Raw genomic sequence first — 22,234 nt, 5'->3', positions numbered from 1 at the left:
GTGTGTAGAAGTACAACCAGAGATAACAAAATCAAAGGACCATCAGCACAAGTAAATGTTATAGTTGAGGATAAAGAGAGTGCTCCTGACTGTGAATTTATATTCTCCCTGTGTTCTCTGCAAGCTGGGACATTAACCATTAAGATTGGAAATACAGATGTGTCAGTGTTTATTGACTCTGGAGCTACATGCAATGTTATGGACTTAGCTTCTTGGCACAGTCTTAATAGCAGAGAAAACCACCTTAAATTGTGTAACACCACTAAACAGATTTATACTTATGGCTCCAGTACACCACTACAACTTAAAGGCAAATTTTATACCTCTGTTCAAACACATGAGACTGGTCCTCCATTGCAGACTGAATTCTATGTTGTAGATGGCACAGGGTCGCCTCTGCTTGGTCGTCAAACCGCAATGGCACTAGGGGTGTTAAAGATTGGCCGTGATGTAGGCAGCGCAAGAGTGAATATGCTGTCTCCTGCTATTTCTGCATTGAAAGAGGAATTTAAAGATTGCTTCTCTGGGTTTGGAAAATTAAAGGATTTTCAGTTGGAGCTTCACATTGATCCACATGTAAAGCCTATTGCACAGCCAGTACGCAGACTTCCTTATAGCCTGAGATCACCTGTTGAGCGCAAACTGGCAGAGCTGCTAGACCTTGACATTATTGAACCTGTGGAAGGACCCACTCCATGGGTATCGCCGTTAGTTGTTGTACCAAAGGGCACAGATATTCGGATTTGTGTGGACATGAGATGTGCTAACCAAGCTGTGCAGAGAGAGAGACATCCAATTCCCACTATTGAAGATGTTCTACATGCAATGAATGGGGCAAGTGTCTTCAGTAAACTGGATTTGAAATGGGGTTATCATCAGATTGAATTGACCCCAGCATCTAGAGTCATCACTACATTTGCAAGCCATAAAGGTCTTTTTAGATACAAGAGGTTGATGTTTGGCGTATCGTCTGCACCGGAGGCCTATCAACATGTGATTCAGCAAGTGCTACATGGTTGTGAAGGCACGCATAACATTTCTGATGATATAATTGTGTGGGGAACAAACACACAGGAGCACGATGAACGTCTCCGTGCAGTGCTAAATCGCTTGAAGGAGAAAGGGTTAACATTAAATGAGAAGAAGTGCACATTTCAAATGAATAAAATGACTTTTATGGGCCATGTGCTGTCTGACAGGGGCATTGGTCCGGAGGACTGTAAAATTAAAGCTGTGTCTGATGCCAGAAATCCTGAAAACCCTGCAGAAGTACGCAGTTTTCTTGGGCTAGTGAATTACTGTGCCAAGTTTATTCCAGATATGGCGACTGTCAGTGAACCTCTGAGGTTGTTAACTCGCAAAGCAGTCCCTTGGAAGTGGGGCCTTTTGGAACCAGGTGCATTTGATGAACTTAAGAGACGGCTGACTTGCGCCACAACTTTGGCTTATTTCAATCCTACTGCACACACCCAAGTTATTGTCGATGCTAGCCCTGTGGAGTTAGGCGCCATCTTGGTTCAGAGACAATGCACAGGCGATTACAGGCCTATTCAGTATGCAAGCAGATCCCTTACTGATGTAGAGAGACGTTATTCTCAGACCGAGAAAGAGGCTTTGGCTGTTGTTTGGGGATGTGAAAGGCCTTGATTTTGAAATCATCACAGACCACAAGCCTCTGGAAGTGATATATTCGCCACGCTCAAAACCATCCGCCAGAATTGAAAGATAGGTTCTCAGATTGTTACCGTACCGATTTACAGTGCGGTACAGACCTGGACCGACTAATGCGGCAGATGCACTTTCCAGATTGCCTCAGTCTTCGGCACCTGTTCATAACCTAGCAGAAGAGTACATTCGTTTTGTGGCTACTAACGCCATGCCTCAGGCATTGACATGGCGGGAGGTTAAAGAATTGTCATCTGTGGATCCGGACATTGCTCGAATGAGAAAATGTGTAAGACAAGGGGTTTGGGTGGATTGTGACCCAAGTTATCACAGAATCAAACATGAGCTGAGTATTGCTGGACAACTAGTTTTACGTGGCAATCGTATTGTGATGCCTAGAGACTTACGGAAACGTACATTACATTTAGCCCATGAGGGCCATCAAGGCATTGTACGCACCAAACAAAGTGTCAGGGCCCAGATTCGAACCCAGGTCCTCAGTTGCTTCTGACAGTGCTTCTTCTTGCTGAGCTATCCAGCAGCTGATATCTATGCATACTAGATCTATGTGGTGACCTAGACCTTGTCCAGTTTCCTGCCTAGTTCCTTGCCCAGCCTCCTGTGAACTCTGAACCTTTGGCCACTCCTTTGTACTTCCTATTTAAGCCTGATCTGGAAACTTCCTGATGCCAGATTATTGTGCTTTGCCAAGATCTAGCTTTGTGTGCTTCATCCTCCTGAATCTTCCACTTGTGTACCGACCTCCAGCTACGTTCCAGGACTACGCCTCTGCCTGCTGCCATTTTGCCCTTCACTGCTTGTGTACCGACCTTCGGCTAAAGACTACGACTACTCTTCTGCTTGCTCCCTCACTCCGGCTGATCTCTTGTGTACCAGACCCTGCTTGTTGACCACGGTTGTGCTGCTGCTTCCTGCGACTGGACTCTGAGCCTGACCCAGTAATCGTGACAGAATAATCTGGCCACAATGGAGTCCGCAGTAGCAGCTACCCTTGCCAATATCACTCAGCAAATTTCTGAATTACAAGAGTTTGGTGTCACTTATCAGGCAAAATTTAAAGAACTGCAAAATGTGGTGAAAGATCAACAAGAGGCAATTCAGGACTTAGAGAAACAGGTGTTGGATCTTAGTTCCCTAAATGGCGCAAGTCCTGAGCCCAGTGTTCGAATGCCTCTTCCACAAAAATTCAATGGAGACCGAAGGCTTTACAGAGGATTCCTTAATCAGTGTCGCATTTATTTTCAAATGCAGCCTGCTGCATTTTTTCCTGAAAAAAAGAAGGTACTGTTTATTATCAATCTCCTGACAGAGGAAGCTTTATCTTGGGCCTCTCCCTATGTGGAAAAGGATGACATAATTTTAAATAACCTCCACACCTTTACTAAAGCTATGGACCAAGTTTTTGACGATCCAAATCGATGTGCTACTGCTGAGGCCAAACTGCATAATTTGCGTCAAGGACGACGCTCCGTGGCAGAATACACTACTGAATTCAGGCGCTGGATCGCAGATACAACCTGGAATCCAGCAGCACAAAGAAGCCAATTTCGTCAGGGGCTTTCTGAGCAAATAAAGGATGAACTGGCTAGAGGTGATACCCCTGATGATCTGGAGAACTTTATCCAATTGTGCATCCGTATTGACCAGAGACTCTCTGAAAGGAGAAAAGAAAGACTGGGAATACTGGGAAATACTGAGGGTATGCGTTTTTCTTTTAGTCAACCTCCTCGGAAGAGTTCTCAGGTTTTTCATGATTCCAGTAACCCTGAACCTATGCAGATTGATTCCGTTAGAAGGGGTATCACTATTCAGGAAAAGGAAAGACGTCGGAGTGAAAATTTATGCCTTTATTGTGGGGACTCTGGACATTATGCTATTAACTGTCCAAATAAGCTAAGGAGAACAGTTGCTGCAACTGATGTGAAAGACATTGAACAAATTAGTTCCATCGCTCAGTCAGTTTCTCCAATACTTGAAGAAAGCAATCCTATACAAGCTCCGCCCACTCACTTTATAATTCCCATTCGACTCTCTGATGGGGCTAATGACATCTCCTGCTCTGCCATGTTGGACTCTGGAGCGGGGGGAAATTTTATGGATATTGGATTTGCTCAAGACCATCATATTGAATTAAGGAATAAATCCTTACCTGTAGATATGGAGACTGTTGATGGTTCCCCTCTATCCTCCGGGCCAGTTACCCATGAGACTGCTCCTCTTAGTCTGTTTTTTGAGCCTGATCACCAGGAGACCATATGTTTTCAGTTGATTTCATCACCAAAGTTTCCTATCATTCTAGGTATCCCCTGGTTCTCGATTCATAACCCCTCTGTCAATTGGGAAACACGTGTTTTAACTTTTGCCTCAGAGTACTGTAAAGGACATTGTCAACCTGATTCCTCCCATATCGAGAATCTCCGGGTAGAGGAACACATGGTTCCTGGATATGAAGGCCTGCCACCTCAATACAGGGAATTTCATGATGTGTGTGATAAGAAGAATGCTGATCAGCTACCCCCACATCGCCCTTATGACTGTCCTATTGAACTTTTACCTGGGGCAGAGATTCCTTTTGGCCGCCTCTATTCTATGTCTGAACCTGAATTAAAGGTGTTAAGGGAGTGGTTGGATGAAAACCTGGCAAAGGGGTTCATAAGACACTCAACCTCTCCTGCTGGGGCAGGTCTCTTCTTTGTTGAAAAGAAGGATAAGACATTGAGACCATGTGTTGATTATAGGGAATTAAATAAAATCACAATCAAAAATCGCTATCCCCTCCCACTAATCCCCGAGCTTTTGGAAAGACTTTGTTCTGCAAAGATCTTTACTAAATTGGATTTACGGGGTGCATATAACCTCATTCGCATTCGTAAGGGTGATGAATGGAAGACTGCATTCAGAACCAGATATGGACATTTTGAGTCTTTGGTCATGCCTTTCGGTCTTTGCAATGCTCCAGCAACCTTTCAACACTTTATAAATGATGTGCTGCGAGATCTATTGGATCAATTTGTGATTGCTTATTTAGATGATATTCTTATCTTTTCAGATTCTCTACAGGAACATCGCAAACACGTATCCATTATTTTCGACCGCCTGAGGAAGAATCAGCTGTACATCAAATTGGAGAAATGCGAATTTGAACAGACCAAGATTCAGTTCCTGGGGTACATAATCTCCCCTGAAGGGTTGAGCATGGACCCTGATAAGATTAAAGCAGTGGTGGAGTGGCCTGCCCCTAGGAATGTTAAAGAAATTCAACGATTTCTGGGATTTGCCAACTTTTACAGAAAGTTTATAAGGGACTTTTCCAAGGTGGTTGCACCAATTACCCAGTTAACCAAGAAGGGATGTCCCTTCACATGGGGACCAGAGGCACAAGCTGCTTTCTGTAAACTAAAGACACTCTTTACCTCTGCACCAATTCTAGTACATCCTGACCCTGAACTGCCCTTTGTTGTAGAAGTTGATGCCTCAGATTCTGCTGTTGGAGCTATCCTTTCTCAGCGTACAGGTGAAAAGATGCAGCTTCATCCCTGTGCTTACTTTTCCCGGTTGATGTCCTCTGCTGAAAGGAACTACGACATTGGTAATAAAGAACTGCTGGCGATAAAGGAAGCTTTCTCTGAATGGAGGCATCTGTTGGAAGGGGCTGAGCATTTAGTGACTGTTCTTACCGATCATCGGAACTTAGAGTTCATCCGTTCTGTAAAGAGACTGTCCTCCCGACAAGCACGCTGGTCTTTATTCTTCTCCAGGTTTAATTTCATTGTTTCTTATAGACCTGGCTCAAGAAATGGCAAGGCTGATGCCCTGTCACGGAGTTTGTCTGAATCCCCTCAAGAAAGCAACTCTGACTGCACCATTCTTTCTCAAAAGAACTTTTTAGGAGCCACTAATCCCAAAGAATTTTTGACCTTGCTTAAAGATGGCTACTCTTCTGATCCCCTCCTTAAACATCCACCCAAGGACCTGAGTCTCACCTTCAGGAATGGCTTTTGGATTCAGAACCATTGCCTCTATGTCCCTCAAAGTGCGCGGCTAGAAGTCCTCAGACTGGTTCATGACTCTAAGCTTGCAGGACATTTTGGGGCCTTTAAAACTGCTGAACTGTTGTCTCGTTCATTCTGGTGGCCTAGTTACAAGAAAGATGTTAAGAACTATGTTGCTTCTTGTCCAACTTGTGCACGTCATAAGACACCCCGATCTTCCCCTGTCGGACTGCTTCAACCTCTTCCAATTCCATCATGGCCTTGGGGATCAATCTCTATGGATTTTGTGGTTGAACTCCCTCCTTCGAAGGAAATGACCACCATCTTGGTAGTGGTCGACCGCTTCACCAAGATGGCTCACTTCATCCCAACTAAGGGGGTACCCAATGCGGAACTAACTGCTGAATTAATGATCCGGGAAGTATTTAAACTACATGGAATCCCGGATGATGTGGTCTCAGATAGGGGGGTTCAATTTACTTCCAAACTCTGGAGAAGTTTCTGCATGTCCCTGGGTGTCACAGTCAATCTTTCCTCTGCATTTCATCCTCAATCCAATGGCCAAACAGAAAGAACAAATCAGACTTTGGAACAATATCTTCGCTGTTTTGTTAGCTATTTGCAGGATGATTGGGTAGATTATCTGCCAACAGCAGAATTTTCCTACAATAATTCTAAGCACAGCTCCACATCTCTTAGTCCTTTTTATGTGAATACAGGGTACCATCCAGTTTGCATTCCTGACCTCCCTATTGCTACACCAATTCCTGCTGTTAATGAGAGGTTATCTCTTTTACAGGAAACTCGAAGAAAATTGCTTGAAACATTGAAGGTGGCACAGGAGGCTTACAAGAAAGCATCTGATAGACGTCGAAGAGAAATACCGTCCTTCCGTGTTGGAGACAAGGTCTGGTTATCCACAAAGAATCTCAGGACTCAGGTACCATCTGTTAAGTTGGGGCCAAAGTATATAGGACCTTTTCAAATCTTGGCACAAGTTAATGCAGTTACTTTCCGCTTGAAACTTCCTGACAGTATGAGAGTCCATCCTGTTTTTCATGTTTCTTTACTTAAACCTTTCCATGAAAATTCCTTCCCTGGGAGAGTCCTTCCTCCTCCCCTGCCTGTGGTTGTTGAGGGTGAAGAGGAATTTATTGTAGAAGGAATAATTGACTCCAGGATCCACAGGAACAAGTTGCAGTACCTGGTGAGATGGGAAGGATACGGACCTGAAGAAAATTCTTGGGAACCTGCTGAGCATGTCCATGCTCCTAGACTGGTTCGGGAGTTCCATCAAAGGTTTCCACTTAAGCCTGGTCCTGAGATGCCCTGTGGTCATCCTAGAAGGAGGGGCATACTGTCAGGGCCCAGATTCGAACCCAGGTCCTCAGTTGCTTCTGACAGTGCTTCTTCTTGCTGAGCTATCCAGCAGCTGATATCTATGCATACTAGATCTATGTGGTGACCTAGACCTTGTCCAGTTTCCTGCCTAGTTCCTTGCCCAGCCTCCTGTGAACTCTGAACCTTTGGCCACTCCTTTGTACTTCCTATTTAAGCCTGATCTGGAAACTTCCTGATGCCAGATTATTGTGCTTTGCCAAGATCTAGCTTTGTGTGCTTCATCCTCCTGAATCTTCCACTTGTGTACCGACCTCCAGCTACGTTCCAGGACTACGCCTCTGCCTGCTGCCATTTTGCCCTTCACTGCTTGTGTACCGACCTTCGGCTAAAGACTACGACTACTCTTCTGCTTGCTCCCTCACTCCGGCTGATCTCTTGTGTACCAGACCCTGCTTGTTGACCACGGTTGTGCTGCTGCTTCCTGCGACTGGACTCTGAGCCTGACCCAGTAATCGTGACACAAAGATTACGTGAGAAAGTCTGGTGGCCAGGAATTGACAAGGATGTGGAATGTTTGGTTTCTTCATGTCGAGCATGTCAGTTGGTGGGCAGCAAACCTAAACCAGAACCAGTAACTCACACTGTTCTACCTGAGGGACCATGGGAAGATTTAGCCATTGATCTGTGTGACATTCCATCTGGACACCATCTTTTAGTTGTTGTGGACTATTATTCAAGGTGGCAAGAGGTGATAGTTCTCACTAAAGTTACATCATCAACTGTAATTGAGGGGTTGGAGAGCATTTTTGCGTCTCATGGATTGCCTAAACGGATTGTGAGTGATAATGGTGCCCAATTTACTTCTCAGGAATTTCAGGACTATCTGAAATCAAATGCTATTGAACATCATCGTACAACTCCATACTGGCCACAGGCTAACGGGGAAGTGGAACGCCAGAATCGAACCTTGCTGAAAGCTTTGTGGATTGCTCATTTAGAGAGAAGAGACTGGAAAAAGGAACTGTGGCGTTTTCTTTTGGCTTATAGCACAACTCCACATACTGTCACTGGAGTTAGTCCTGCGGAACTTCTTTGTGGTAGCAAATTCAGGACAAAATTGCCAGACATTGGGGGCCCTCCTACGAGTCAGAAACCTTTTCGGCATATTGATGAGGAAAGGAAGATCCGGGCTGAACAGTATGCAAACCACCGCCGCCATTGTCAACCTAGTGGCCTTCGACAGGGTGATAAGGTGTTGCTTCAAAATGATCGGTTTAACAAACTGGCTCCGTCCTTTGAACCTGAGCCTTATGTTGTAAAGGAGAAAAGAGGTACTCAAGTGTTTTTAGAGGATTTAGATGGACACACAAAAGTGCGTAATTCCTCATTTGTGAAGAAATTTATTGAGTCAGAAGGTCAAGTATCGGACGACGGCGAACAGGCAAAGAGTAGTGATGATACTGCCAGTGATCCAGACTTCAATCCACAACCATCCACATCGGAATGGCCAAGAGAGAAACGAGCAACTAATCCACCGGCCTACCTTAAGGACTATGTGTATAGTCAGGAGTTTATAGTTTAAATTTCTAGTTGTTCATCCATGCATTTTGTTAATCTTATTAATACGTTGTGCATGTTATCTTTTATTCAAAGAGAGGAGGGAATGTAGTATGGTAAGCAACGGGTTAAGTTGCTGTCTGCAAAATGTTACAATTATGTACATGTCTGGGAGCTGGGTGTGGCTGAAGTTTAGTTGCATGCGTGATGTTCAGTGAATAAAGAAGCAACCTGTACAGCCTGGTCTGTGTTAATATACTACACTTACTTACATCTTTTTTGCCATTACCCTAAGTTTGGGATTTCTTCCTTTCTAAATCTCATTCTTTCTTCCCCCTTTCTCTCATCCAACCCCCAAATACATATCGGGGGGTTGGGTGGCAAAAGCTGAGGGGCCAAACACAAGAGGGAGAGAGAGTCTAAGGTCGCAGATTTATCAGCAAAAATTGCGCTCTTGGAAGCATCTTACAAACAATCTTTTTCTGTCCACTCTGCCACGGAGTTACTGGAGATTAAAAAAGAATTACAATTTCTCTCAGATTCCAAAGCCAAGTGAATACTGTTTTTCCAAAAAAGCATTTATTATGAGCAGGGTGACAAAAGCAATTCATTTTTGGCACAAGCCCTGCGTGATCCCAAACTTTCCTCTACCATCCCCTGCATGAGAATTAAGGCAGGCATACTGGAATACACTAATGAGCAAATTGCAGCCCGATTCCATGCCTTCTACTCCGCACTCTATAATCTCCATTCACAACATAAACCCCAAGGTTTACCTGGAAATTGAGCTACATATATAGATTCCTACCTGTCACAGAGTCACCTACCTAAACTAGGCAGAAAAGAAATCGATCAACTGGAGAGACCCATCCAGGAGGAGGAACTCTTGCTGGCAACCAATGGATTCAAAATGTGGGAGAAGTCCTGGTCCAGATGGATTCTCATCTCCCTACTATAAAACTTTGACTAATATTCTCAAAACACCTCTTCTGCAGGCTTTGAACTCTGTTATGATTTAGGAGTTTCAACTGCGTTTCTGCAAGCTCATATCACAGTGTTACCAAAACCTAGCAAGGACCCCACAGACTGTGCTAGCTACAGGCCCATATCCTTATTGAATCGTGACCTGAAATTAATAGCAAAAATCCTGGCTAAGCGCTTAAGACCATTGATAGTATGGCTAATTAGCCCTAAACAATCAGGATTTATGCCACATAGGGAAGCTAAAGACAATGTCACAGAGGCTCTAAATTTAATTCACTCTACACATCTACAAAGAGCGAGGGTCTTCTCTTTACTGATGCAGAGAAGGCCTTCAACTGAGTAGCATGGGATTTCCTAAGGGCTACTTGTAAGCTTTGAATCTAAATCTTTCTTGGATTGGAGCCATGTACAAGAACCCTACAGCATTGATTTAAGTCAAAAACTCATTCGCAGAGGAGGTGCAAATAAAAAAATAGCACTAGGCAGGGTTTCCCTTTTTTCCCCTTACTCTTTATGTTAACGTTGGAGCCCTTCATTCATATAGTTAATGCTGATCTATCTATACAGCGATTCTGGGTAGATGCTAAGAAAGTGGCCGCATATGCAGGTGATTTTTTTTTTTTCTTGTCACAGCCTCCCATCTCAATTCCTAACCTTACAAGGGCCTTTAGTATCTACAGCTTTGTTTCTAATCTGAAGATCAATTTTTCAAAATCTGAGGCCCTAAATCTCACAATACCAGAAGAGACTACAGGAAAATTGTCCTTTCAAATGGGAAGTTAGGGCTTTAAAATATGTAGGAACTTGGTTAACTGCTCATTTATCCTCCCTCTTTGACAATAACCACATACCCCTCTTGAGAACTATTGAGGGTGAGTTGAAGGTTTGGAATTTGAAACATTTCTCTTGGTTTGGCAGGGCCGCCATTTTGAAAATGTCAATCTTACCTAAATTGCTGTATATTATGGATGCATTACTAATTCCAATCCCTCTCATAAACGACGCTCCCTGCAGATAACTTCCAGTCATATTATTTTGCCACCCTTTTGACTAGAGTTATTGACTGCATTGTCATGGTCAGTGCCATCTTAAGAGCATTAAAGGGCCCTCGGCAATGCAGTGCACTGGGGCCTTGCCTACACAATCACCCACCAGAATAAAAATGCAAATTATTGATAAGGCTATATTTATTGGTACAGCAGTGCCAGGCTAATAACAGCTTCCAAGTTAGGCGGCTGGGTCCGGTGAACACACACATGGACGGGAGTCAGACTCGACTGTCCTGTGTGTTCCTGTTCCCGTGGAGGTGGACAGGCATTCCTGCAGTTGTGGGCTCCCCCTCCATGGCCCAAGTGGCCTGACAGCAGCGCAGGGTCATCAAGTGCTTGCTACCTGCTAAGTTTGGCGGTGGGATGCACACGGGAATTGGGACTAATGCTTGGCTGGGGCTGGGTCGCTGTGCAGGTGGGGCCTCCCAGGCAAGTGGGGCCCCCGAGCAATTGCCCAGCGTGCCCATTCGGTAAGATGGCCCTGGTCATGGTGCATATAAAGACTGGGTACAGCTGGAATCTGATATTGTTGCTTCATTCCTGCACTTTATTCCGTGGGTTTCCTGGGCTAGCTGTTCTCCTTCTCTGAAAGTTTATCCAATAATAGGGAACACAGAATTTTCCTCAACATGACAGACACTCACAAATTATATACTATACCAGGCCCTCTGCCTCCTTTGTCTAACAATCCAGATTTCCCACCAGTGTAGGACAACCCTTACGTTTGCCTCCCTAACAAAATAACGGGGTGGGCAACTACATGGCAGATGAGGTTTAATGTTGAAAAATGTAAAGTAATGCACTTGGGTGCCAGAAACCAGAAAGCAAGCTACTCACTAGGGGGGGGAACCTCTGGGTGAGTCTAGGATGGAAAAGGACTTGGGGGTACTGGTAGACAACAGGCTTGGCAGTGGCATGCAATGCCAAGCCGCTGCAAGCAAAGCCAACAGAATACTGGGATGTATAAAAAAGGGGATTCACTCCAGAAATAAAGAGATTATTCTCCCACTCTACAAGACTCTGGTCCGGCCACATCTGGAGTATGCTGTCCAGTTCTGGGCACCGGTCCTCAGGAAGGATGTGCTGGAATTGGAAAGAGTCCAGAGAAGGGCAACAAAAATAATTAGGGGAATGGAGGACATCAGCTATGAGGAAAGACTACAAGCACTGAACTTGTTCTCTCTGGAGAAGAGACGATTGAGGGGGGATATGATATCAATGTACAAATACTGTACTGGTGACCCTAGCATAAGGAACAAACTATTCAGAGAGAGGAGATACAATAAGACACATGGCCACTCACTAAAACTAGAGGAAAGACGGTTTAACCTTAAAATGCCTAAGGGGTTCTTCACTGTAAGAGCGGTAAGGATGTGGAATTCTCTTCCACAAGCAGTCGTATCAGCCGGGAGCATTGATAGTTTCAAAAGACTATTAGATGGGCACCTTGGAGACCACAACATACAGGGGTATACAATGTACGGTTAAAAGCAAACACACACACATCATAGGTTAAACTGGATGGACTGGTGTCTTTTTTCAACCTCACTAACTATGTAACTATGTAACTATGTAATGACAGACCCATGCTTGCTTTTCTTATTTTTAAAAAAGGGGCAATCAAAACCTTAACTGATACTGAGGCAGAAGGAAACCACCGTACCATGCCTTCTGGACATACCTGCAGGTTCATGCCTACTTGACTGAAAAGAAGCGCAAATTTTTATTCTGCCGGAAGCTTGCGAAACTGTAGATCATTTGTCAGAAAGGAGAGGAGTGCAGGAGGCCAACGTTGCTGTCCTACGCCTGGCTATAACAAAATCTTACTTAGGAGCAGATCACTCTCAAAAGGTAAGTGGGAATCGGCTTTTCAACAAGATATCTCTGAAAAACAATGGCAGAAAGCCTATATTCTGGCTCATAAGTGCTCTATCAGTACTAGGACACAAGAAACTGCCTACAAATTGCTTACTCGCTGGTACGCGACACCTGTCAAGGTTAAGAAGTGGTACCCCCTTTCCTCTGACTTATGCTGGTGATGTGGGGAGGACCTTGGTTCCCTATTTCATATATGGCGGCAATGTCCTGGCATAGCACCTTTCTGGGCTCAGATAAGTGACCTTATATGTAAGATCATTTGCACAGCGATTCAGTTAACACCTGAATGTTGCCTCTTACATATCAGTCTAGTATCACTCCGGGTATATAAAAAATTCTTAGTTAAGACACTTGCTAAATGCGGCGAAAGACCTGATCCCCTTGCTCTGGAAATCCAGTTACACCCCAACTGTTAAGGACTGGCTACATAAGGTAAACAGACTTTTTGATATGGAAGAATCACTAGCCATTGCTACCATTGCTACTAAAAGTCTGGACAACTTATACTAAGTCTGGCATACTTGGTTTACTTTTCAGCATTAGTTGACTACAGTAGTATCAAGTGAACATGTGTGTGTCTCATTTCTATATCAAACTTCTGCGGTATATAGTACCTGTCTGTAGTCACGCTACTCTTCCTCCATCTGTAGACATCACTCTAGGTGATACGCCCATGAATGGCTGGGTTCATGCGGTGTCATTGACAAAGATGATGACCTTTTTTCCTCCTGTGTTTCCTCTGGGACCTTTATTTATTGCTTTCACTTCTTGTTTTTCCCTTTTCTTCTCATCAATACCTATCAACACCACTACAGATCGTCTATAACATACTTCAGTTTTCCCTCTTTTTCTTTCCATTATTTATTAAATCACCACGTTGCTTAACCTATGAGCCCTTTATAAGTTTCTATTGGCGCTTTTGCACTGCATGGTACAGCCTGGTTTGGCTCAGTTTGGCGCTTTTCCACTGCATGGTACCGCATGGTACGTGTTAGTATGGTTCGGTACGGTCTGGTACAGCGGCGCTTTTCCACTACATGGTAGGGCTCGGTACGGCTCGCTTAAACGGTACCACCTCGATTGGGGTTCCAAGTGGTACTTATACCATATCCCACAATCCTTTGCATGCAGCCTTGATTGTTTGTCACTGCTAGCCACTGATTGGTCAGAGAATCGTTGTAATCCCACCCACTTACTACTTTAGTGGAAAAGCAAACCGAGCTGAGTAGAGCCTATACAGTGCTGAAACGTGCCGACTTGTACCACGCAGTGGAAAAGCAAACTGAGCCGAGCTGGGCCAAGCAGTGCCATGTGGAGCCGAGCCGGTACTTGCAGTGGAAAAGTGCCATATGTTACAATGTATAATTTTCCCTGAATATCATGCTTCGGGTTATCCTATACCACATGCTGTTTCCAGAAGTCATTCTGTTTGTATTACCTTGTGATATGGCTCTAAATTGCTGACATAGGGTTTTTTATTTCGTTCCTGAATATTGCATTTATTACTTATCATTGCATTTGTATATAACTAAAGTCCTTCTTCATATTATTTACATATGTACTTCTAAACCATTTATGTGCTAATGTTCTGTATAATCTGGAATGAGAACTATGCCTCGTATTATTCAATGTTCCTGAAAAACTCTAATGTGAAAGAAGAGGATCTGCTGCTTTGTGGTCACCCAGAACTAATCTGGCTTAGGCAGATGAATCAATGCACAAAAAAACTGTGTTTCTTCTCCATAGCAGTCGCAGAATAAATGGTAGAACAAGGTGCAAAGTATCACACATAAGAGATAGTGACTTCACGAAATATCCATTAATTTGCATTTGGCGTGTAAATATCAATGGAGTAAAAGCAATGTGTTATTGGGGTGCAGCACCATCATCTAGCATAGGAAGTTTTGGGGATAGGATGACATTTCTCTATAGATTCCCATTATAGAGACTGAATAGCATTGCATCATGTTAGTCATACTACCCATTTAATGCACTTTTAGTGAACCTGTATTTTATGTTTCCCACCCTCTAAAAGTCAATTTATATATTTTTTAAATTGCAGTGTATTTGGCATGGTATCACTATCCTGCAGTCCTTCGACAGCAGAGCGCAAATGGGAGAGGACTGTATCAAAAGAAGCCAATCAGTTAATATGCTGACAGGGAGCATACTGATAGGAGGGGGGAGCAGTGTGATAGAGAGATGAGCTATTTCTCCTTCATGGTCCACTCAGAGGACAGGAGGACCCAGAAGAGTGTGGAAATCTTGTGACTGCTCCCCAACTTTCACAGTTACGACCCAACCACCATGATTTAAATATACAAAAATCTCAACCACCTAACCCTACCGTAAACACATAGAGGTACAAAACCAGCCCATTTATGCCAGTACTTTATTTGTCAAGAGCTTGGGAGAATGTTTACCTTCTCGGTGTTGGCTCCAGTCCAGAACTTGTCATTAAGGGAGCCTTGTGATTCTCCAAGAGCCATGAGGAACAGGTTGTGGTTCTCATTCAGGACGCTGGTCAGGTGGGCACGGCTGAAGAGAGACTGGCAGTGACTCTAGGTGGAGTAGAGATAACTTTGAGTACAATAAGGCATTACCAAAAGATTGTTGAATTAAACTTGTGATTTTTGCTATCTTTATTATCTTTTCTCAGCCAATAGCCTACTCTATTGTCTCAGTTAAGTTCATTTTAGCCTTGATGGCTGAAAGACTGTAGAAAGAAGCTGAATTCAAACTATGTTTTTAGTAAAGGAGACCTATTTATCCATACACTGCTCAAAAAAGTTAAAGGAACACTTTGAAAACACACCAGATCTCAATGGGTAAAACTATCATGCTGGATATCTATACTGATATGGACTGGGTAATGTGTTAGGAATGAAAGGATGCCACATCATTTGATGGAAATGAAAATGATCAACCTACAGAGGGCTGAACTCAAAGACACCTCCAAAAATCAAAGTGAAAATATTATGCAGCAGGCTAGTCCATTTTGCTGAAATTTCATTGCAGCAACTCAAAATGGTACTCCTTTGTAGACCACGTGCTTGTATGCATGCCTGACAACGTCAAGGAATGCTCCTAATGAGACGACGGATGGTGTCTTGGGGTATTTCCTCCCACATCTGGACCAGGGCATCATTGAGCTCCTAAACAGACTGAGGTGCAACCTGGCGGCGTCGAAGGAACCGAAACATAATGTTCCAGAGGTGTTCTATTGGATTTACTGTAGTTCAGGCGAGCGTGGGGGGGGGGGGGGGGGGATTCAATGGTATCAATTTCCTAATTCTCCAGGAACTGGCTGCATACTCTCACCACATAAGGCTAAGCATTGTCGTGCACCAGGAGGAACCCAGGACCCACTACACCAGCGTAGGGTTTGACAACGGGCCCAAGGATTTCATCCAAATACCTAGCGGTAGTCAGGGTGCCGTTTCTAGCCTGTAAATGTTTGTGCGTCCCTCCATGGATATACCTCCCCAGACCATCACTGACCCACCACCAATGATGTTACAGGCAGCATAACACTCTCCACAGCTTCTCCAGATCCTTTTATGTCTGTCACATGTGCTCAGGGTGAACCTGCTCTCATCTGTGAAGAGCACAGGGTACCAGTGGTGGACCTGCCAATTCCGGTGTTTAATGCCAATAGCCAATTGAGCTCCATGGTGCCAGGCAGTGAGCACAAGTCTCACTAGAGGACGCCGGGCCCTCAGGCCACCCTCATGAAGTCTGTTTCTGATTGTTTGGTCAGAGACATTCACACCAGTGGCCTGCTAGAGGTAATTTTGTAGGGCTCTGGCAGTGCTCATCCTGTTCCTCAGTGCATAAAGGAACAGATACCAGTCCTGTTGATGGGTTAAGGACCTTCTACGGCCCCGTCCAGCTCTCCTAGAGTAACTGCCTGTTTCCTGGAATCTCCTCCATGCTCTTGAGACTGTACAGGGAGACACAGCAAACCTTCTGGCAATGGCACGTATTGATGTACCATCCTGGAGGAGTTGGACTGCCTGTGCAACCTCTGTAGGGTCCAGGTATCGCCTCATGCTACCAGTAGTGACACTGACCCTAGCCAAATGCAAAACTAGTGAAAAACAGTCAGTAAAAAATGAGTAGAGAAAAAAAATTTCAGTGGCCTCCACCTGTAAAACCATTCCTGTTTTGGGGGTTGTCTCATTGTTGCCCATCGAGTGCACCCGTTTGTAATTTCAATAACACCAAAGCAGCTGAAACTGATTAACAACCCCCTCTGCTGCTTAACTGACCAGATCAATATCCTAGTTAAAGTTAAGTTGAATTGATGCTGTACTCTGATTAAAAAGTGTTCCTTTAATTTTTTTGAGCACTGTAGATATGTTGACGTTGTTGACCTCCTTTTGAAAAAGCTAGGATCATCTCTACGACTAGAGAAATTGTAAGAGGGGGAGGCACTCAGCTTCTTTCCACATGGCTGACACGCACAGCTGGGCCCCACCTGCATACAGGTTCTTCAGGGCATCACCCTCGTGTTCTGCCCAAACCCACATACAGTATTGTTTATGTGCTAGTCCTCTTGGTCACTGCACACTTAACCCCTTACATAGGCCTATGTTTTCTGTGGTCCAGTTAGAAGCTCCAGAAGTCCAACTGACCACCCAGGGCCCATGAGACACAAGGGAGCCAGGTCTCCTGACGTATAAATGAGGGGGTGTACTCTTACATCACACAGAGGCTTCTGGCTGTAAAATTAACTCTTTTACTTGTATAACAGAAACAGAACAGTCCAAATCCATGGCTCCCTCTTTCATAAATTGATAATAAACATTGGCTTCAGCAGACAAAACATAGCTTGTTAATAGCTGGGAAAGAGCATGGCAGTACTCACACACTAAATCTCAGTCCATATCTCAATTCCCACTCTCAGGCCTTACAGTGGAGCATTTCTTTGTCCCCGGACCCTCTGATATTCTCTCCTTGGTGGTGCCAAACTCCATCCAAGATCCAGCCCCTCCTACCTATATATTGGGTCATCCCAATGTCACCACTCCACCTCTGAGGAGCTAAAATAACAGGGGACCTTACCTCTGCCTACAAACTAGTATTTCCTGAAAGTTTGGCTAGCAATATTTCTTAATGACCATGATGGGTTGTGGCTAGTAGGCAATTATAGGGGGAACTGAATCCCTCTTCGTCGTGCCACAACTATGCGCATTCACTTCTATGGGGCGTGATGGCAAGCAGTACACGTGCCTACAACATACCCAATTTTTTTGCTGTGCTACGAAGCCCTTCCAAACCACCTTACTGGGATCCTTTGAACCCCTGGCATCCAGGATGGAGAGCCAGCAAGGGAGAGAGTTAAAGTACCACCTACCTGCCTCCTATAGGAAATGAGAAGGTTGTTATCCCCTCCCTGGTGAGCTAGATTTAGTACCTTCCAGGTTCCAGATTTTTCCAAAAGGTGTCCTACAGCATCCTATCCAGTATCGGCAGGTCAGAGAAAGGAGAAGCACAAGTCCCCCCTTACTCACTACTCAAACTTTGTTCCCACCACTGGCATGATTTATAGTGCCCTTAGAACCCTGAGGAGGCAGACATCACTGCCCATATCCGGGAGTCCAGGTGGGGGGGGACTCCTTACCTGGAGTCAGGGGCGTAACTACAGGGGTTGCAGGGGTTGCAATCGCTACCGGGCCCCATGCTCCAGGGGGCCCGGTAGCAAACCAGTGGGTGAACTTCCAGGATCGCAAAGGTCACACTTGCGACCGGACCCTGGCATTGCACCACTGTGGGGATGCCCCAAGATTGCAGGAAGGGGGCCCACTGCAGAACTTGTGAAAGAATCCTGCTGCGGGACCGTAATAAAAGGCCATGCAACGCGTGTAAAGAGCCCCAGGATTAGTGGGAAGAGCCCTGGGCTTGAAGGTAAGGGCCCCGGCCAGGGGTCTGGGGGGCCCTTCATGGTTTCTTGCATCAGGGCCCTGAAGGTTCTAGTTACGCCTCTGCCTGGAGTGTACTATATACATTATGTAGTTTAAGAGCACCCTACTAAAAAATACGCTATTAGTCTATATCTCACTGTTGATTGGGGGGTCAAATCGAAACCCTGTAACTCACAGGGGAAAGGTTGTTGTAGGCTTACAAATTTAGTTCAAACATGAAACGGTTGTTAAAATAATACTGTAATTGTAGGTGGGAGATAATTTTTAACACACAGCTGCTTTAAAGTAATTTTACCCCTCATTTTTTAAGGGCTTCATTTAGGCTTGGTGCCATGACCACTGCCTCAGGTTTCCTGTTTTTCGGGTGGCTCCTTTCTCTTGCAGCATCCTATAGAGCCACCCTTACATGTAGGGATTAGGGCTGTGCCTCCCTACAGTGTGTGCAACAATAGAAACACACAGTCCTGTAGTCTAGGATGGCAAAGTACTCCCCTGCCCCCCCTCCCTTTTCCAAGCTAACAGACTGACATAGACTGCACTGTCCACTGTTAACTCTTGCCTGTGAAGACCAGAAGTTAAGGGAAGCAGCAAAGAAAAGCAGGAGGACTGGGGTAAAAAATGTAACAAATTAACAAATAGTTTACTAGGTAAAATTTATTTTATTATGCTCACTGTGTTAAGCTCAAAAAACACTGAGGGTTTACTTTAACCACTTGCTGCCCGCCCTATAACAGATTGACAGCGGCAAAGTGGTTGTACAATCCTGACTGCCCGTCATATGACGTCCAGCAGAGCGGCGATCGGTGCTGCGGTGTGTCACTCTTACACACCGCATCTCCGATATCGGTAAAGAGCCTAATGACGTAGGCTCTTTACCATGTGATCAGCTGTGTCCAGTCACAGCTGGTCACATAGAAAATAGTAAATGCGGTTGATTGGCTTTTGCTCAGTTTGTGCCTGACAGGCACGAGTAGAGGAGAGCCGATCTGCGTCTCTCCTGATGGGGGGGGGGGGGGGGGTCTGAGCTGGTAATCAGAGCATTGATTACCAGTGCAGACCCTTGGGGGGGTGCCACTAGAGCCACCAGAGATTGCCCCCCCCCATGGCCACCAGGGATGCCCACCCATGACCACCAGGGATGCCCACCCATGGCCACCAGGAATGCCCACCCATGACCACCAGTGATGCCCACCCATGGCCACTAGGGATGGCAATCAGGGTCCAGGGACCCTTTCAGTGCCCTCCCCATCAGAGCTGCCCATGATTGCCATCTATCAGTGCTGCCCACCAGTGCCCATCATTGCAATCTATCAGTGCCGCCCACCAGTGCCCATTATTGCCCACCAGTGCCGCCTATCAGTGCCCATCAGTGCCGCCTATCAGTGCCCATCAGTGCCACCTATCAGTGCCCATCAGTGCCCATCAATGCCACCTATCAGTGCCGCCTATGAATGCCCACCAATGCTGCATATCAGTGCTACCTATCAGTGCCATATATCAGTGCCCATCAGTGCTGCATATTAGTGCCCATCAGTGCTGCATATTAGTGCCACTCCATCAGTGCCTCCTCATCGGTGCCTGTCAGTGCGGCCTCATCAGTGCTCATCAGTGCAGGAAAAAACGTATCTATTTACAAAATTTTATAACATAAACAAAAAACTTTTTTTTCTTTTTCAAACTTTTTGGTCTTTTTTCTTATTTGTGTAGTATAAAATAAAAAACCTTGCGGTGATCAAATACCACCATAAGAAATCTCTATTTGTGGGGGAAAAATGACATAAGTTTGGTTTAGGTACAGTGTTGCATGACCGTGCAATTGTCATTCAAAATGCAACAGCCCTAAAAGCTGAAAATTGGCCTGGGCAGGAAGGGGGTGAAAGTGCCCGCTATTGAAGTGGTTAAGCTGCATACACACTATATGAATGAAGAATTGAAGGAGCTAGGTAGAAAAGTGTCTGCTGAACAGTGTTTGCATCTAGTCAGAAGTAGCTGCTATTGGGGTGTTCTGATGGGCACTGACTGCGGCTTCCAGAATACAATTGTCACAGTGGGGAATCCTCACCATCCACGCTGTAGAACATGAATAGAGTGCCAGTTTTATGCCTGGTAATGTGACACATTTACAGCTACTGCAGGCAAGCCTGGCTGATAACGTAGAACAATCAGCTGCATAAAAAAAAATGTTATATAAAACAAAATCTCAGTTTCTGTACAAGGGTAGGATTACCGGCTCTTTATTGAGCGTACAGGATTTATGTGGGCAAGCCTTATAATGTCATGTAGGTGTGTATCTCAATTATTTTTACAAGGCCTATAAAAACAGTTGCACATGTCGCTGTATTGCTGTACACTTTCACCCGCTAACCAGTTTAAAGTGAGTAATCAGCAGCTGACTTAATCACTTACTGAGTATGCAGCTTCTTTATCCTTATTAATCCTTGCCTATGTTCCAGTTTAAGCTGGTGCCATGACCACTGACCCAGATTTCTTGTTTCCTCGCAGTATTCCATGAAGTCACCCAGTGGCGGCCCGGCCATTGGGGGTGCAGGGGCGCCACCCCCCTATCCATGCGTTCAGCCCCCTGATCTACATGCAGGGCGCCGGACGCATGGATTCCAATGGGGTTTTTTTTTTTTGAAGCACGTGATTAGAGCCAGAGGCTCTAATAGGCTTCAAAAAAAGGGTGGGCTTGGGGCGCAGAGCACTGCACCCTAAGCCCACCCAGTTGTGTGACAATATTCGCTATTGTCACACTGATTCTCCTCCTGGCCAGTCAGGAAGCGGGTCCCGTTTCCCGATTGGCCGAAAAGGAAGCCATGCTAATGGCCAAGGAGGAGGGAGGAGACGCAGGGGAAGCCTGACCCATGGAGGGGACTAAGGGGGAAGCCGCCCCCACTGTCGCTGCTTGCCAGGGTGAGTGAGTCGGAGACCAGGGGGGGGGGGTGGTATGGTGTGTGGACTGGAGCTGGTGTGGTCCGGGGGGGGTAAGGTGTGGTCCGTCTGCCGCCCCCCCGGCTCATGGAGCACCAGCCGCCACTGAAGTCACCCATGCCACCCACTTTATAGTCACACTAAACTCTGATTTGAATTTAAAAAAAAGTGCCGCGCTACATTTAGTGATATCAAGTGACTTACATCAGAACCATAATATTGAAACAATGTGTGTATAAATTAATAATATATCACACAATCCTATAAATGTCCTCACTATTCAGTGAATGCGAATGAAATTGAATAAAATGAATTGAAATAAAGAAGAGTGCATGAGTGACATCAACAAAGAAATCTTTTAAAGTTATGTTCATAAAAGTGTTTAACTTCAATTTTGATTGAAGAAAAGCAGGCCAGTCCAAAACAAGACACCCTGGTGTGTAAGCAGCCAACGAAGAGAGGGTTTAAATGCGCTTACCAGATTATATGGACTCAGATCCTAACACTGAGTCAAACAGGCATCAGGAGAATGAACTTCCCCCAAACCTAACACTGTATGGCAGGTCTCCAATTCCAGGTTGCACATATAGGACCTTGGAGAGGGTGTACGATTGACCTACTGAGAGAGAGAGAAGTTTCCCCTATCTGATGTGAAATTAAATTGGTGACCTACCATACAGCGTTAAGTTTTGGGGAGCTCATTTGACATATGAGACCATCAAATCTAGTAAGCGCATTTAAACACTCTCTACGGTGGCGGCTTACACACCGGGGTGCCTTGTTTTGGACTGGCTTGGTTTTCTTCTATCAAAATTTAAGTAAAACACTTTTATGACCTTCTTTGTTGATGTCACTCATGGACTCTTGTTTATTTCAGTTCATTTTATTC

The 22,234-nt window shown here is 45.0% G+C and overlaps 1 protein-coding gene across 1 annotated transcript in view; it reads right to left on the bottom strand.

Annotated features, from left to right (window-relative positions):
* LOC309564540 (dromaiocalcin-1-like) overlaps positions 1–22,234 on the bottom strand; it is a 53,266-nt gene that overhangs the window by 10,245 nt on the left and 20,787 nt on the right. Inside the window, exon 4 of the mRNA XM_082269182.1 lies at positions 14,911–15,048. Coding sequence (XP_082125308.1) covers positions 14,911–15,048 — 138 coding nt within the window. The remainder of the gene's footprint in view (positions 1–14,910; positions 15,049–22,234) is intronic.

Source organism: Pelophylax lessonae (assembly GCF_965119305.1).
Source record: "Pelophylax lessonae genome assembly, chromosome: 9".
In the NCBI taxonomy this organism is placed as follows: domain Eukaryota; kingdom Metazoa; phylum Chordata; class Amphibia; order Anura; family Ranidae; genus Pelophylax; species Pelophylax lessonae.
Note: the sequence above shows the minus strand (reverse complement) of the source record. Positions and strands in the feature narration are given on the sequence as shown.